Source organism: Falco punctatus (assembly GCF_963210335.1).
Source record: "Falco punctatus genome assembly, chromosome: 13".
In the NCBI taxonomy this organism is placed as follows: Eukaryota; Metazoa; Chordata; class Aves; order Falconiformes; family Falconidae; genus Falco; species Falco punctatus.
Genome location: NC_137593.1, coordinates 16,865,423 through 16,884,682, shown reverse-complemented (window position 1 = coordinate 16,884,682; position 19,260 = coordinate 16,865,423). Strand labels below are relative to the sequence as shown.

Here is a 19,260-nt window from a genome sequence, read left to right as displayed (position 1 = left end):
AGAGCAGACATGAAAAAGAAGGTCAGGATCCGCTAAGTGGTCAGTAAGGAATATTTTTGAGTCTAGAGCTGTACAAGAATTGTGAACTTTAGAATACTGATGGTTTATAATTGGGGAAGGAAATTCTGAAAAGAAGGATGATAGAAAGATGTGACCTGTACTGCTTCCATTTCTTTTTCCAGCTGACCAATCTCAGAAACTTTAGGAAGGTTATTTCAAGCTTGAGTAAGAGATCTATTAATATCTCAATTGAGCAGAACTATGCTGCTGTAGAAGCTATACCTGTAGTCTGCATTGGCACATCTAAAGTATGGTGATCAGTAAAAGCTGACTGGCTGATAGTTCTGTCCTGAAATCCATGCCACCTTACATCTTTACTGTTATTGAGAAGGAGTCCAGATCAAAGATATCTTGCCTATGTCAGTCTGCACTTTCCTAAGGCCATGCAGCTATACTAAAAAGACTGAGGGAGGAAGAGGAGAAAAAACCTTCACATTTAGAAATGCTGCACAGAGGTTTTTAGGTAGGAAAGAATCTCTGTGTTTCTGTCGATGCTGCTTAATCCTGGGAGAGGAGCAGGTACTTCTTCGATAGCGTTAGATTTACTGTGTTAACTTCTTTCTCTGGGACTTCCAAAAAGAAGGGCATGGTATATGTTTCTCTGACACAGGGCTGTAGAAGGGAGTGTTTTCTGTGCTTTTCAAAGACATTAAAATGCACCCAACCACTTTTAAATCTACAGTGTTTCTGTCTGCTTTTAGTCAGTGGCATAATATCCCCTGGCTGACTTACTGCGGCTAGGAAAATGTATGTGTGTCATTCAGTGAAGCACTTGGAGCAATTGCTTGTTTTATCTAGATTTTGTGGTGCTCTCTGGTCAGAATGTAGGTGCAAGAACAAGAAAATTGATGATAGGTGAGCAGGGATTTTTAATGCATTCTGAGGTTAAGCAGATGAATATCTGTGTCTGGAAAAGCTGGTCTATGCCCAGAACATTGGGCATCATAAAAAGAAGGTCATCCTACTTAGCAGGTTTTCCATTTACTTAGAGATCTCCCCCTGTCCCCCTGCCATGCTAGCAAAAATTAACACAACCTCTCTCACTCTCTTGAGACCAATCAGATGGCCTCCAATCATTCTGTTTCCCCTTGAAACTACTTTCAGAATTTCCTTGAAGGGAGAGGACACTCAGAAAGCAGGAGTAATACAATTTTTTTTTTAAAAAGATGCATTTCAGAATTTAAATGAAAATAAACCATTCTGGAGAAGTCCAGTAAAATTTACTTTCTCAGTAAAACTGAGACCTTTGATTAGCTGCTTTAGATTTGGGGTTATTTCTACCTATATAGGGCTCTAACATTTAGATTTATTCACTTTAAATTGCATGTATTTTTTTAGTTTTCTAATCCTTTTAGTGCAATTTATACTCCTTAAGGTGAAAAAAAAAAAAAAAAAAAAAAAGTATCGTCCTGGATAAATAATTTTCCTAACTGTAGAGCTAGAAAAATGCCTCTAAATTCTGCTTATTGGTGTTTGCTCAGATTAGATTACAAACAAGAACAGAAATTCAGCTAATGTAAACTTGGTTTAACTTCATTGACTGATGTAGTGTGCCAGCCTGACTTATTCCAGCAGAGAAGATACTCACTTCAGTGGATCATACTGCTTAATAGTACCTGTTATATGTACTGAAACCTGTGTGTCATTCTCAGGAGTTTTATTCTTAAGGCTAAATTTTACTGTTCTCCAAAAAGATTTGAAAATAACTCCAGCTTATAACAGTTGTGTCCCCCAACTTGGTGTCAACTGCAGTGAATTTAAAAGCGTTATAATCATATCATCATCCAAAGAGACAAAGTTTGTCAGGACCAGCTTCCAAGACCAAGATGTTTCTTAGACCAGCTGATATAACCAGGAAAACAATAGAGAAGCTTTTGGGCATGTAAGCCCTTCTTGACCCCTCAAATATTATTAACAAAGGCACATCACCTTTTAGCTCTGACAGAGGTGCTCCAATGGTTGTCTAATTTTCCTGTTTTTTATCAGTAGGCCTACTAAAAGAAACCGTTTCTCCTTCAAAATCTCGCCTTATTTGTGTCCATGGACCAACACAGATGCTACAACTCTGTAACCTTCATCTAGGTCACTAATGAAGCTATTGGATGTCTCTGAGCAGACATGTATTGAAGCTACTTGGTTTAAGTTTCATTTTAATAATGAACCATTAATAACCACACCTTAAATCTGCTTCCCCAACATATATGCATCTGCCTTTATAGAATTTATCTACAACATGTATTCCAAGTTACTTATGAGACTGTCATGAAAGGTATTCTCAAAACTCACTGTACCGAATATGTACATTTACTGCTTTTCCACAGATCCTGTTATCAAGCTTTTTGTTTCTGACAAATCAGTAGTAACTGTTATTTCTGTTGTTTACTACAGGTAGAATATTGTATGTTTTCTGCATATAGATCTTTTGTAGCTTCTTTGTCTTAAACTTTAAATTTTGGCAACAATACTCCATAAATGGTGTCATTCTCAGCTCTTACAAATTATCATGGGTTTGCTGAAATAGGTGGAGAATGCCAGTTTTCACCTGCAGAAGATCCAGCTCCAAATTACTGAGAGTAGTGATCCTGTGACTTTTACCCTTCAGACTCCTCTTGAGATTCCTGCAATGGGAAGGGGTACCACATTAAATGAAAAACTAATATGGTAATGAACTCTGTAACTTCAGTTGGTATTTCATGCAATGCTTCTTCCCCTAACAAAGAGATTATTTGGCTAAAATTTCATTTTCTTAGGACTATTTGTATTCAAATTTTCAACACTAAGTAAAAATACGGAAACTCCTCCTTTCTGTCTCTGTGATACAAACTTGCCACCTTGACTCAAGAGAACTCAATTCCTATTGTAGGGTCCATATTATGCTGCAAGTTTCAGTATTTTGCATCAGAGATCAGCTTTACAGAAAGGTCTTTCCAAAGTAAAAATTATTGGAAAAATCTAGAACTGAGATACAACATTTTGTGGAGAGATGTGAAGAGCAAGAGAAGTTATTTCAGTTCAACTTCTGTTAGAAATTCTCTGACAGTTATGTGGAAGTCAGACTTCTAACAGCACCGGTGTCAAATTCTTTGCCTTATTGGTTGATGGTATCAGCCATATGGCATTATGAATATGTCAGTTTCTACTGCCACCTCCTCTTCAGCAATACAATCTAAATTTAAATTTTTGACTTCAGAGTAATACAGGAAAAAGTCCATAACAGTAATTTAGACCCCAGTTGTTTGTGGAGAACCTAGTTGTCCTATAGTCACGGTATTAAGCAAACGTTTTTCAGAAGTGTACGTAATTTATCTTTTAAATGAATGAAACTTGGTGATGTTGCTGGGAATCTAGAACTTTTTTTACTTTGGGAATTCTTTCATCTCTTAGCTTCAAATATCGTATAAGCCACACTTTTAAAATCCATGTGTAATGTTTGTTGTTAATGTGACAGAAAAAAGTGACCAAGGAGTCAGTACTTGAAGAAACTGGGAAATTTTGAAACATTGCATGAAAAATACAGCACTCTGCAATGCTTTTCTGTTTAAGCATGGTTACTCTAATCTAATTGTCTAATCATTTATTCTACATGGTGGCAAAAGCCTTCACACAACTGGAAAAATCTGAGCTGCTTTGCTTGGTAGATCTGTAGCTGCAGAACATATTTAAATGCTACCCTAGGTTTGGTATGTTCCTCAAATAGCATATTGTAACTACAGCTGAAGTAGACTTGACATACAAAGTACCTGATAGCAATTTAATTCTACCTAGTATAACAATGAAACACTGCAAGAAATGCTATCTAGAAAGACCACTGGGATTCATCTCTTTTTTCTTATTCTGGTGGAAATAGAAAATAACTCTGCTCTTTACTACAGCCAACGGAAAGAAGCCAGTGTGAAATAAATTTATGTCAGAATATATTTCTTTGAATATAAATCTGAATTTGTTAAAGGGACCAAAAGAAAAGCAAGAAATCCAGCACAGGGTTTGTAGGAAGAAACGCCTTTTGTATGTTAAAAGACTTTTTGTTGACTGTGTGTAGTTTACATAGCCTGAAAAATTGCATGATGGGAGGGAAATAGAAAAGTGTGTATGATCTGTAAGTATATAATCAAAGAGGAAACAGAAGATCCCCATAGTAAGGGCAGGCTGTGAGTTCCATAGCCATACTAGTGAGTGACAGTTGGCTACTCAAGTATGTGATCCTAGTGTGGCAAAAATATAGGAATGTTGTATAAGTAATTATCTATTTACCCCTAGATTTGAGATTGGGTTGTATGCAGCTTTTACTCTAGGAAAATAATTCTCATACCTGTAAAAGAATATATTCATAGCACACCCCACTACATGTGACATGAAATACAGCTTTGTAACATCTGTGAATAGCCTTGTTCTTCTGAAGATGCCTGACATTGCGATTAACTTACAGCACAGTGTATTTATCCATTCACTGAAATGTACAAGGTAATTTGAGGCAAAATTAATGTCAGCTTGAACGCGTACAGAAATGCTTTTATTCCAAAAGACTATAGAAGTTCTCAAGTGTAAATAATTATCTGGTGGTATTTTAGGTTAGCAAGAGTTGTGTATTTGCTGCTCTCTGAATTAATAGGCATAATTTTGTACAATTTTCTTTGAGGTTTAGTGAATGTATTTTAGTCTTCAGAACTTAGTCCATTCTGGCTTTTAGTTCTCCTCTTTTCTGACCTAGGAAAAAATACGAAGTTGGTCTGGAAAATACTTAAGTATTTGCTCAGAGGTTGCAAAAAGAGGGAAATAAGCACGATCAGAAAGGGAATTATTTCCCTTCATTGTGATCCTCTTTCTTCGCACACTAACCTAGAAGTTTCCTGGTGGGGTCTCTCCAACCCCCCACCCCACCATGACTGACTATTTGCTAATACCTCCCTGCAGCTGATTAGCTTGAATAACATGTTGTATTTACACTTTTCTGAAGTAAAGTTTTCAAAAAGCTGACATGAGCATACACAATACCCCTTACACCCATGAGATAGGTGTTATCAAGAAAAACTAACCAAATTTCTGTGGGCTGGAAACAAACACATATATGAACATATATAAGGTAAGTTTGAAGTTGGTGGTGCAGTGAAGGAGAGGAAGAATTTTACGCAAGTTAATTTTAGTCTGCGGAATCTAGCTCCCCCCCAGTCTTCTGTTGATGATGATGATGGCAGACACACTTTCAAGAAAGCATAATCTGAATTTTAACTATACTCAAGAGGATCCTGTCTTTCTATCCACTGAGTATATAGAAAACATATGGCTGTTAACGTCCTTGGATTAAAGTAGGACTTTGTAAAAACTGCTGTGCTGCTCCTTCCATTTTAGGAAACATAAGTAGCTCTCTATTCTGTGATATGACATCAAGCAAAAGCTTAGATGTATAGATAAAACATATGGGGCTGCTTATCTCTTTGGACATCTTATGAAGAGTCTGGAGCTGGTTGTCAGGATCTGGTATCATTTGTGCAGAAAAATAAATTAATTATAGTTTTTTCTTCCTCTTCTCTCTGGTAGCTAGAAAATGCTGTCTTCATGTTTTATAGACACACTTTGTTTTCAGTGATAACTAAGTACCCAGAACCTAAATTAACATTTTTTAATTTGTGTAGACAAATCAAAATCAGTGTTGTATTAAATAATTTTTCCTACATGTCTGGATTAAGATTACCCTATCTCACAGAGGTCCATGTATAAAGCTGCACTTCATGTACTACTATTTGTAGCATCTTCATGGGATTGTAACACTGGGTATATAGTCAACAGAAAATTGAAATTACACCAACATTTTTTAGAATCTAATGTTTTAAATACACAATCATTAGAAGTACAGTGAATAACTGAAATAATTTGAATTAATGTGTAAATATGAAAAAATAACCACCCTTATTTTCCATAAAAACTTTACATGTCACTGGGCAGGGGTGAGATTGCACAAGCATTTGTTGATGAGGCATGGCATAAGTACATCTATCTGTGTGTTTGCCACTCGTTTATATCTTTTTTCCCAGCATGTGTTGACCTTGATTTTGTAGACCTTTCCCAAATGACCCATACCCATAAAAGCCATAATTTAGGCCCGTCTTCATCAATGGATTGTCTGTTATCTAAGTTGACATTGTAATTTTAACCCAAACACGCAGCTGTCACCTGAGCTGGTCACAGTTTATTTAAGCATTGTAGTATATGTGGGAAATAATAGGATCCCATCTGTACTACAATAGTCAACTGTGTTGCAGGGAACAATAATGTTCTAATTAGCTTCCTGGGTTAATTATAACTGTGGTAATGATGAAACTCAAAGGAGTCTGGGGGGCATGACTGGGATTGTTAATTTGACATAGCAAGCTTTTCTTCCAGAAAGCGGTTTGATGCCACATGGTCATTTCACACAGACAACTCAGCAGCCATCAAAAGATGTAACCTCTTAAGGTCAAAACCTCCTATATCTATATAACAACCCCTCAGCCAGGTCTCAAGGAACTACTGTGTTCTGAACGGGTGTCAGAAATAGAGCTGTCTTATACCTGCAACAGGTCTCTTAACACTTCAGCACAAGTGTTTCTCTTAGGAAAGCCTCGGTCAGTATTAAGAGAACTGGAATTGAGGGTTTCTAGGGTTATTTAGGTGGAATATCTTCATATGTTCTGTTGTTTGCATGGCTGGTGTTCTCTGTCCCTCCCCTGCAAGCCTACCTTCAAATGTAATTCATATCCCTTTCAGTCATCTTTCCTCACTGGCAATAAAAGAACCCTAAGGTCTGGACAAATATATTTCACTGTTTGAACATTAAAAGCAGCTGAACAAGCTGTCTGTTCATATAAATGTGAAGAGCCGTCTCTTCTGTCAGTATGGCTGTGTCCTAAACTTGTAGGGCTGGATTTTACTCCTGGCTATAGGGGCTGAAGTCAAGTATGTCAAAAATAGGAATCGTGGGCTGAGTGACCAGGTGTGTGGCAATCACAGTTGGCAGTGTTGCATTGCTGACACTGAATGATGTGTAGACATTCACTAGTAAAATAACTTGCTGCTCTGTGAATGTTTTTAGAATATTTTCCTATATTTTGCCTGGCTATGTGCTCCATGGCCTGTTTCAAAGAGCTTTAGCACAGCATGGAAGATTGAGCTTCCTTTTTCCACTAGAGTAACAATGGCTGGTGGATGGGGTAGTGAGAAGGGAATACAAAAGGAAAGCTTCAGTAGTCTTGTCTATAGATCATTTGTGTAAAAATTTCCCCTCAAATGAAGTGCAGATCTCTGCTCATAAAGAACCATACATTAATTTTATCACTAATTTGATTAGAGTAAAAATTGTAGGACTTGACCATAAGAACTGGTATTGGTAACTTACAAATTAGCAAAGTGAAGTAATTCATTCTCTTTACTCTTGATTAATATATTGTCATGCATGTGGCAGCTTGTTTCTAATTCTTTTAGGATTACACTGATTTCTCTAGAGACTTGACAATGAGTAGAAATAAAGCTAGCCCGGGCAGGTTGCAATTTGCCTCCCACATCAGTGTAACAGCTGTGGCAAAGATGTGAACTCCTAGGACACTTACCTTGGAGAAGGCAGTTGTCTACCACACACTTCTAATGAGCTGGGCTGGGGGTTGAGGGCATCTTAAAATTGTGACTTCACTTTCTGTCACCTCCCCCTTTCTGGAAGTTTGTTTGCATGACGCTCAGTGTCTGGCAATATCAGCCTTAAAAGTGACCATGGAAACCTGGCAGGAGATGGTCTCCAAACCTTGAGTTTCCATGGTAGGCTGCGTACTCTAAGAGACCGTCTGTGCACTAACCCGAGCTGGCATGCTTGCTGTTACACAAACAAATGCAGCCAGGGTTTGTCTTCTTCCTCCAGATTTGCCTTCAATACTAAACAAACTGAAGATGAAGAATAACATGCAAGCTTATTGCAGTGAAGCAGAAGTCTAAACTTTTGCTATGGAAATGGAAACAGTTATGACAGGGAAAATTAAAACATGGGTTTAGAGCAAATGACACCAAATCTCTCTCTCTCTTATGATACGTTGCAGCTGTGAAGACAGTGAGGCAGCTAAGAACTTCATTCTTTCAGTGAACTTTGAAAATACTTTTAAGGCTGCTTTGAGAATGAGAGATAACTAGACATCCAGTTCTTTTCTCCTTATGCACAGGTTAATAGCTGTTACACATTTTTCTCTCTCCTTTTCTTTGAAAACAGATCTTCTGTCTTTATCCACTGCTAGTCTTAACTAACTCTTTTTTCCATAAAATGAAAAACTTTTGCTCTGCAGATTCATCATTAAGTTGTATCTCTGTTGCTTAGTAACTATCATATACCCTCCTGCCTGAATGCCTCCCAAAGTGGCCACAAAGCTCTATAAAAGATAAGAAACGTTCATTGTGTGTGCCTCTTCACAAATTCATTATTTCTTCCTTGTAGTCACCAGCTTAATATTAGATCAAACTTGAAATTTAGAAAAAGTACGTAAATATCTATGATGAAAAACAAGAAAGAATTTGAAAAATGGAGGATGTTGCAAATAGTTAACAAAACATGGGTGTGGGAGGAGGAATAGACAACATAAATACATCAGTCTGGGGCATAGCAAGATAAACTCGAGGAGAACCAAATTGTTAATGAGACCAAACAGAAAATTACTTGAACTTTGTGTGAACTATCCTAATTAGCATGCTAAAAGATCCACCCTCGAGGAAAGAAAGTTCCCCTCCCCACAGAACTTTCACAGTAAAAAAAAAGATACTGTACCTCTAAATGGAGACAAGGCTCATAAGAACCAATGAGAATTAAGTGTGACTAAAGGTATTTGTAAGCAATTGTTCAAAGTGTAGAAAAGGTTTTACTATGTGTTTAGAGGTTTGCTGGCTTTGTGGATTTACCACCTAGCACCCATGTCCGCGCAGACATGCGATAAATGTTATCTCGGCTTTGCACCCTGGGTGCACCAACACTCCCTTTGGAGACAACAGCCTCACGCTCAGCTTTCATGGGTGCTGCATGTAATTTACTCCAGGCAGACTCAGTATCAGAGTGTGTTACTCAAACTAATCTCACCTTTTCTTTTAGGAGTTCCTGGGGCCAAAAATCCAGAATTTTCTGTTGAGGCATGAAACACAAGGGTGCTTCTGTTCTGGTTAGTTACGCTCCCCCCCCCCCCCCCCCCCCTCCGGTCTTGCACAGCCTGGAGTAGAAGAACATGCTAACAGTTACATTAATAAAATGTAAAATGTAGCTATAACTGGAATATGTGGTAGGGGAATAGTAAATTCCTGATAGTCTATATTCTCAGCTTAGGTTAATGGCTAACTAAATATACTGCTTACCCTTCTCTTACCTACAATTTCTGTCTCAAGATGACAGCATTTTCTGTTGAAGCACTGCATACTTGTCACTTTTGGAGGTAGAAGTGACGTAGCAGCCGGTTAAGAACATCTTATTAGCTGTAGACTTGGGGTAGCAACAGTTTGGGGAAAGACAGTATACTGTAGAATTTTCTATTTATTTTTGTAAAGATATTTTGGATATGCAAACAGAGAGCTCTTGCTACTTTGAAAATTGATGTGCAGGGCTATCAGGAGAGGAAGGAAAATAGAAACTAAGCATATAAATATTTTCAAGAATCATGAGCTAATTTGATCTAAGTTTTTTCTTGCTGATATTCCCTGTAAAGTTTTGTTAATCTGTGTTGAAAATTGTCTTTTTCCAACTGCTTTACTTAATGAAGGGTTTCACTGTTTTTCTGGGCTGTGTTGGGAAACTGTCGAGCCTTTGATAAGGAACAAGAAACCAGCTGCTTGGAATATTCTTCAAAGGGCAAACACCTGCTGCTGGAGAGCTTGTCAAATCTATGCTGCCCACAAAGCTCAGAACAGAACCAAGCAGGATGCTGGAGGTAAGACTGTGAAGTTAAGTATAGTACCTTTTTTTTTTTTTTTTTTTTTTTTTTTTCTAATTCTCCTAGGAAAAGGACTCATCAGATCAACATGTGGTTGGGAATTTAATCCATGTTTCCTGGATCTAGTCTGGTGACTAGTCCACAGACTACAAGTAGTTACCTGGTAAAACAGTTAAAGACTTTAGATAAATCATTAAAATAATCTCCAGAATTGTCACTTTAGGATCAAGTTTCAGAGTTCTTGTCCACACTAATACTTACTGGTTTGTTTTGCTGTGATTAGAATCAAATGAGTGTGTAATTTGGTAATGTGAAATTAAATTTATTCCTGTTCTAAGTAATTAAGGTTTTCAGCACTAATACCTGACAAGTTGGAACCATGTTGAGATCAAAAAAAGAGGGTGGAAAACCAGCAAACTAATGACTGAAATTTTACTGGTTGGATGGAGACAGACATGGTGTATGAACCTGTAAAATCCTATGATTCAATTAAGGCTTGTGACTCTTGTTTAATCTGCTGCCATAGCTGCCCTTGCTGTAAACAGACATTCAACCCCTTGTCTTGTTAGGTGTTTGTTCTGATCTTTCTTCTCTGTTCCTGCTCTTAAGATTTTTTTAATTCTCTCCACCCTTTGGGGTCACTAGGATTCATGTTCCCAGGGGACTGCAAAGAAAACATTACTGTTCTGAAGAACACAGTCTAGATGAAATTATAGCTTTTCCCTGCCCTGATGTCCATTAGGAAATGCATATGGCATACTGCTGTATTATGGTTTAAAGTCCCAGCACCAGGCTGTAGAGCAAAAAGCAGGTGCCTGGAATCCTTCACATGTTGCATATGAACTTCCTGCGTGCACAGGCTGAGTTTTTGAGTGCCTGAACCATTCTGTTATTGAAAATAATTTTCATTCCTGGTTGCAGAGAAAAAGAGACTAAAGAAAAAATGAACTGTTCGATGTTTGATACACGTTTAGTGCAGGTTTCTTTTATGTGGCTCAGGAGTAAAAAAAACCTGACTATTCCAAAGAGAATAAGCTTGAAATTTGAGTGTAAATTCATATTTAATATAGATGTGTTTTCTGAATTTTTGTTTCCGGTCATAAACTGGACTAGTTTTTGGCAGTCTGCATAGGTTCCTCTTGGTATTACCACAAAGAAGAGAGATCAATGCAACACGTTGCAGCCTGTTTGCTACTAATCTTGTGCAAAAGAGGCCATATGAACTGCTGATTAGCTACACATAATTTTAATATTCTTTTTAACAGCACAACACATTAATAATGAGGAAAACAAAACTTCCTGGCCTCAGTGATGCTGAATTTCTGTTACCAATAAGCATACCCTCAAGCCACAGAAATTTTGTCAGAGTTCTCAACACCACAAGCATTATCTGCGTCTTTCCTATATTTACAGAAAATCCCCAGTAGAAGTTCTTTTTCGTATTTCACATAAGTTCAATGATCTCATATTGTCTTTAAAGGATAATTACTTAGGAAAGAATGGGTTTGGTGTGTTTTTTTGTTGGTTTTTTTTTTTTTTTTGTACTGTGTGGTGTTTTTTTTTTCTTCTCTCCTGTCTATACCTCTGCCCTACTTTCCATTTGCTCCAACTTTAGGTTGCTTTTTAATGAAAACTTTGCTCAAAGTGTCAGGAAGCCATAAGCTTAGGCTGAACAATAATGTAGCACAAAAATTGAATATTTATATAATTCTGCTTTAATTTGGTAGACTTCTGGTAGAAAATAGTACTTTAAATTCAGAGCCGAGAACTACTGCACCAACTTGAAGAATGAGTATATGTATTAAAGTACTTTAAATAAAAAGCTTGAAATTATGCTTCCAAGGAAAAAAAAAAAATCATCCCACTTGAAGCAATGTTTTTGAATAGCCTTAATATCAGGGGTCAGTTGCAGAAGTTTCCGTAACTCTCCTGCAAGAATAAACGTTAATGATGATTTATGAGTTGATGTTTGTATGACACATACACCGGAGTTTCAATAGATTTAACAGTCTTGCTACAAAGTGTTTACCTTCTTACTGCGCAGTCACTGAAGATTTACCATGTTTAAGTGATGTAGGAGTAACAGTCTGAAGAACTGAAGTAACCCATAGTACAAAGTTGAAAACTTGGCTCTTGTGAATGGCAATTAAATATTTTTAAGTACTCAGGCTAGAGCGCTGAAATTTTATTACTTCTCACTGCTCCAACTTTGGTGTGGATATTACCATGTGGTTACAGTTTTCTCTTAACTGGATCAAGAGATTTTAAAACTTACCTGGCTTGCGTATGTCTACCTCACTTACAAGCCTAGTTTTTTCTACCCTGCTACATCTCACTGAATTTTAAAGTAATAGCATGTGGTTTTCAAACTTTTTTCCTGCCTTTCTGAGTATTATGCAGCTGAAGAGGTAGCTTTTAGCACAGGGGTGGCTGCAGAAAACAAGCAGTTCTAGCAATCAAAAGACTGTGGACGTATTGCTGTGTTCCTTCCAGTATTTTAATTTTAAACTACATAAGACTGTGTCTGAGAAGGTGTGGCAAGCAGACCACATCTATTTAGTTTAGTTTCTCAATTCAACGTGTTTAAAGCTAGGACAAGCAATTTTATCATTCACTTGCAAAGACCTGAATACAGCTGTCAGAAGACACACATTTTCCCCTAAAAATGTGTTAATGTCTGTTTAAATAAGGTATCTATCTGCTTGCATGCTGTGTTTATTGTATCAGTGTCAGAAACACAGTGATTAGAATTCCCATTTGGTAGGACTATTTCATATTGCTCTCAGTTCAGGCAATTTCTAGTTCAACTTAGATCAATGTTCATGTGTCATTCATCATCAACTTTTGCAAACAAGGACAAGTCTGTAGCAAGAGACTTTTACAAACAATTATTCTTCTTCTGTGTAAAGAAGGCTACACTCAGTGCTTAGAGATGCATGGGAATAATGAATTGTGACATGAGATCTAAATTTGTTAGGGTCACGCTCTTTCTCTTTTTTGTTAATATCAGTGAAACTGCTAGTACTTTTTGCATTGTGAGGTAATGCTTAGCTTAAGTGCAAGTCATTTTTGGACTCAAATTATTGAGTTTGGGTAAAGGAAGATCTGTAATATGTCTACTTTTTTAGGCTCTTGCCCTGGGTAAGATGAGGAAGAAAAAAGTTCAGTAATTGATATGCCCCCAAACACAAATGCAAGAGATATATTTAATTTTTTTTTAATATCTTTGTCTTTGGACTTCAATGCTTGGGTGGATTTGGTGGATTAGACTTTATTTGGTTTTGTCCACATTTTTGGTAGCTTCCAGAAGCCATGTCTTTGCCTGTTTGAGCTCACAGGGAGTTTACACCAAGGTCTCTTGCCAATGTTAGTGATCTGATAAGTTTTACTGCTACCAATAAAATAATCATTAAAGATTTTAGTAGAGCAAAGATGCTCTTTCAATGTTTAACTGTTGCTTTTGTGTAGTATACAGCTTCAGGATGATGGTATCATGTCAGCTCAAGGACAATTATATCTGTAAAGGTTTGGCCAGCTTTTCATAATTCCCAATTTGACAACAAACTACAAATTAGGTTTTCATTCCGAAGTGAGTCTCTGTTTACTGTAGAGTCAACAGACCAAGGCAACAAGGAAGATAGTAACACTTAAAATTTGATGTGAAATCCAAGATAAGTGTTCTGCAGAACATGGATGCCACTGACTTGTTTGTTTGTTTTTATCTTTGGGCTGGAGGGTGGAATTTGCAGTCTGAGTGGGCTGCCAGCACTGAGGGATAGATGCAACTAGATTGCAGGGTGTATCTGTGCTGCCAGGAAGCTTAGGACTCCTTTATTCCCCTTGGACAATGGAAATCGGTAATGCTGTAGCATTCTTTGTTTAAAGCCAAAAGCGAATACATCGCTGGACAGCTTTTGGCAGCTAGACACTGTCAAACAGAGTGGAGTCTGAGGTCTGGAATATATTTAGTAGCATTTAAAGGAGTGAATCCATTCAGACTGAAGGCAATTTTTTAATAAGGCATATAGGTATGAGGCATAGGCTAAAGGCTTTTCCATTTCCCATTTGACAGCCTCAGAAGATAGTGGAAACAAAACAAAGTTATTGTCAGGGGAACACCAGATATTGAAAATTAGTAATTATCAGTTAGTGCTTAAGTTGTGGCTTCCAGTTCCATGTACCACACAGTAGGAGTGTGCATGTGTTATCAATGCATTTCTTTTCTAAACTCTTTTTACATTTTTGGGCTGTAACCTGCAGTTCAAATGAAGATACTGCTGTGTTTCAGGCCAGCCAAGGCTGGAGAGTTCGGAGTTCTCCCTCCTGTGAACACTGTTAAGTTTGTATTCTGCCCGACACAGTACACCATCTTCAGTGGGAAACCAGCTAGTGACCTTCAATGGGATCAGAATTAAAACTTTTGAGGAAAAACTTCTGCTTTGCTGTTCAAAAATAACAAAAAGAATCTTAAGAAAATAAAGTTTGTGCTTCATGGTACTAATTGAAAGGTTTTTTAGAATTTACATGCAGAACTATTTTGCTATGGTTGGTATGCAAATTTCTGTGCATCTTGTTTGTGTGCAGCTATTCAAGAGTTTGAGAGATCCGTAGCTATTTCCCCAAGTTTTCTGTGAGAAAAAGCAAGCCAACTGTGTATGAACTTTTTATAAAAAGTGGTTTGCATGAAGTGAGTTAGAGTACTCTGGTACTGATTAACTGAAGAATCCCATATTTGAAGTGTCTCTAGTGCATTCCACAGAAATTAGACTCTGATTCTTCAGTTTTTAATAAATAAAAAAGCATGCTACTTATTTAAGCATTTACCAAAAAAAAAAAAAAAAAACCCAAAAAAACCAACACATTTAGAATATTAACACCTAATTTGCTGCATTCTAGTAAAAAGCTTTGCCGTCTGTCCTCTGGGACCTGATCTCATGAGAATGTTGAGCACTGATTATGTGTTTTGGGTGTTATAAAACTTTTTACCTAAGGAGCCAAGCCTCCTGCAATTAGTATTAGCGAAATATTGTCTCTTTTTTTCATAGAAATGTGTATACACTTTATAAATAAACCAAGAATGAATTTTAAATTAAGCTCAATTTAAATAGAAGGATTCTTTGATTTTAAAACAAATTCCAATGGGATGCTCCAGAAAGAGCAAAATAGGACTATTGAGTGGCAGTGTAATACATGTGTTACCGTGGCTTTCAGACACTGGAGAATAATGTTTTTTACTATTTCCACCCACAGATGTTGGCTTTCCCAACTCTGCAGCTAGTGAGGATGTTTATATTTTTGAAAGTTTTTTTTCTGCTGATCACGAGATTTGAACATTTTCATGCAAAAATTTTTTTTTCAGCTGAAAGTCATGAAAGACATTCAATATAACTGCAAAGTAGAGTTTCTACATGATTTAAAACATTTTTTATTGAAGAAAAAAGATAAATTTCTGTAATATAATAATTAATTCCTATTCTAGAAAAGTGGTATGGTTAAGGGAGAGAAAAAATATATGGTGGGTTAAGGGAAGAAGGGGGCAAGCAGAGGGTTAACAGATTCCTCCTTCCCCCCCCCCCCCCCCCCCCCCCCCCCTTATACTGTGGTTGAAGTGAGCTACTTTTCAGGAAAGTGGCGTTAACCATGATCTGCATCTGTCTGGCCATTGGTTTGGAGTAATATGCAGGTGCATTGCTATTAACAGGATTTTTACCACAGAACAAAATAGGTCAAAAGTTTTACCCAATACATCAAAATGCCTTTTGATGTATCTTCTGGGACAGCAAGCAGACACCTTAAAACTTTGGGAACACAGTATAAATTCGCACCAATTTACAGGACTCTAAAGGACCTCAATGGATTTATGTGTTTTTAATTACGACTGTATGAATATATGCAAAAATGGCAAATGAATATTGGATGAACTCAATCATTAGGGTATTCATGGAATACAAATGACTGCAAAGTCTGTAGCTCTGAAGTTTAAACAAATACTAGAGGATATTTATGTAAAGCAATTTTTGGACTCGTTTTATGCATTCCCATATAACTTATTTTTGATTCATGCAAATCTTTTTCACTTTATTACTATATTTTGTGGTTTTTTTCTGTGTAATTCAAACTAACATAAGTTAATATAACTAAGTTATTAATGTACTAAATACTAATATAACTAATATAACTTAATGCAATATTCAGTATTAAAAGTAATATTAACTTTGTAGGATAATTCAGGTTGCAAGAAGCTCAGTCCAATATTCAGCTCAAAAGAGGGTGAGCTCTGATGTCAACCTTTTACTACTAGCATAGTTATAGGAGCTCTTCTTTTTGCTCTTGGTGATTAAATCTCAGCTTTAGCTGAGTTTCTACTTTCCTGACACAATCCCACATGCTTGGACAATGTTACAAAATTATCTCTTTGTACCACAAGAAAAAATTGTAGAAATTTAAATAAAAAATTGTAAAATGTGTATAGAATTAACTGAGCAATCTAGAGACTGAATAGAGTGGAAAAAAATGTTACGAACACTACACAACAGTAGAATTCCATTTCTTCTCCGCTTCTCCTTTTAGTCCTCAGTTTGTATTTTCTGCACTTGATCCTGCAAGATTCTGAGCTTTATGACCTAGTTTCAGTAAAACATTATTTCATTCATGTGAGTAGACTATAAAAGTACAATAAGATTTTCCCCATGTTTCAATTTTATGCCTACCTGGTTTCCTGGATCATATATTCTGCTTACAATTTGCATGATGAACTTCTAATTTTGTATTTCCATGATAGCTAGTCAATGTTTGGTTTTGATGCAACTTTTCTTTTACTTTTGCATTCCTCTGGTGATTTAGATGAGGCAGCAAATTTTGTCAGAACTGAAAACTCAAATTTGTACCTCCTGGCCAGGTGCAGCTTAGCAACCTATACCTCCTCTCTTCTGTGTGAAATGCTGGTGTTCAGCCTTGTTTGTGGGGGTCCAGAAAATCTGGCATCAAGGCCAAAGCGTAGAAAAAAGTCCTTAATATGTTATTGCTCTCTATGTACCTTATCCTTCTCACCCTTCTAATACCTCTTAAACTAAAGTAAGGCAATCTATTCTTTACAGTGGTCGGTTACTGCAAAAGGAGAAAGCTCTCTAGAAAAGGAGCTGAAAGTATGGAGAAATTGTGCTGGGAGCAATTCTGCAGCAGCTATTATTAGTTGCTTGCACTTGCTTGTTTGTCCTGTTTGTTCATTTTCAGGGTGGGTTTTTTTGGCTTTTTTTTAGCATTCAGTTCTATTTCTTTAGGGTACATCCAGTGTCCCCACTTGCAAACCTGATAATGATATTATTTATTATGTGAAATTAGGGTTATTTTTTATTTCAGAAGTTTACAGTTCATCCAGTTGTATGTAATCACTCTAGTTCATTCTTGGCAAGATTGTGTGACTTTTTCTTTACAAGCATTTAGGGCTCTTCAGGTGTTATGCAAACTGGGTTTTGGTGGGTTTTTTAGAAGCTTTATAGTATTCTGTTCTTCTTACAAATTAGACTGAGTTAACATTCTTTCTGGCACCTGTGACACTTGAAACCGTGCTGACTGGACAGAAAACCTGATTGAGGGAGTTCTCTGGTGGAGTCTGACAAGCAGCTTCCTAACACGGTTATCTCCTTACAGTCAAAGAGAACTGCACTGCTGCTCCATAGCTCCATCTGTTGTTGTTTTTTATTTCTTGGTTGTTTTTTTATTTCTTGGTTGTTTGTTTCTATTTTTTTCTCTCTTTTAAAGTCAGGGGAGAGTATCTTTCAAAACCTGCTTGGCTCAATGACCAGTGTAACACAAGCTCACAACATGGTTTGTGCAGGTATCTTGAAGATAACTCCATGATCCTGCTATGATATATGTCTGGGCAGGGCAGGTATGTCTCATTTTTCAGACATAAACAAAGTTGATTCATCATATCTTAATATCTAAGCATCAGAAATAAAAATATCCAGCCCTAATCAGCATTAGGATGATTACATAGAAGGTCCGATTTGAGTTTGAGAACCTATTTTGAATTTGAAGGACAGAAAATTATAGATATCTATTTTTTTCCTATGTTAGCTAAAGGAAGATGATCTTTGCTATTCATTTGATCATGAAATAAATTGTCAAAGTAGTTGAGCAGCTGGCCCAGGAAACAGGTGAAGCACACTTGACAGCTTTACATGAGAAGACGGTAACTTCAGTGCTGCAGGTATAGTATGGGGAGCGGTCCCTGTGGCCTGAGGAATTCAGCTGTGTGTCTCCATGCACACTCTCTGTAAATTTTTTGTGGTTCAGACATGTACATTTCCTCCTTTCTGCACCAAGGCCAGAGTTTAGGCCTTTGTGTTCATACAGTTTTTTTCTGATATGTTTGTCTATGCTTGCGTGGTCAGAAGAGTTCCAGTTTGTCAACCTGATGCTAGATGTAGCAAGGTGGCAGAAATCTGAGAATGCTAACATACAAAGAAATATGTATTATGCATGTGTCTTGGTATAAAGAATGAGAAACGATGATTACTTTTGACAGGGTAGGTTGAACAGCACCACCCTTCTGCATTACATTTTGCATTTGAAATGTTAATTACAGGTTACTAGTTTACTGAAAATGTAAAGGGTATGTGCACCTAAAATGTAGGTCATACTGCTACATATGAAAACCTCTGCCCTTACAGCTGAAGATATGCCAGGCATTCTCTCTAGGGGCAGCAAAGACAGGGTACACTTGACCTGATCTACATAGTTCACTGGATCTAACATCTGTGTTATGATACCAGAGTTCAGATGCTTCATTTCTTACTTTATTTTGTCATTTCATTGCTGCCAAAAGAGTATAGCAACTGAGTGTGAAATAAACTAATGTCTGCATACGCCAGTGAATTTTTTGCAAGTGCATCTGTTAGACGGTGGTTTTGTTTTGTGTTTTGTTTTTTTTTTTTTTTTTTTTTTATGGTTATTCAAGAGTCATTCAGCAGCTAGAAGGAATAACTTCTTAAATATTTAATGTCTCTGAACCACTCTGAGACTAAAATAATCCTGTTTCTTCAGCTTTGGTTTAACATAATGGATTATGAAAGGAGGCCAATGATTATATGACCTTTTGAGACTCAAAGTCAAACCTAAATCAAGTATGTCAGCAAACAATGAAAGACTTGATAAAAATCATGCCGACAAAAATGTAATAGGAATACAATATATACAGAAATAAAATATAGAGTACATGACAATTTCAATGTTCATAAGATAAAATATAGCTTAATAGCAGATAAATGAATATACA

The 19,260-nt window shown here is 36.9% G+C and overlaps 1 protein-coding gene across 3 annotated transcripts in view; it reads left to right on the top strand.

Moving 5' to 3' along the window:
* The window catches only part of LOC308072908 (uncharacterized protein), a 139,795-nt gene that overhangs the window by 50,192 nt on the left and 70,343 nt on the right, over positions 1-19,260 (top strand). For 2 of the 3 annotated variants that reach the window (XM_080410487.1, XM_080410488.1), the window contains exons 3-4: positions 9,152-9,218; positions 9,810-9,977. In XM_080410487.1, the coding sequence (XP_080266613.1) occupies positions 9,152-9,218; positions 9,810-9,977 (235 nt within the window). Of the gene's footprint in view, positions 1-9,151; positions 9,219-9,809; positions 9,978-17,077; positions 18,101-19,260 lie in introns of those variants that run through there. The other variant, XM_080410486.1, reaches the window with a different exon arrangement.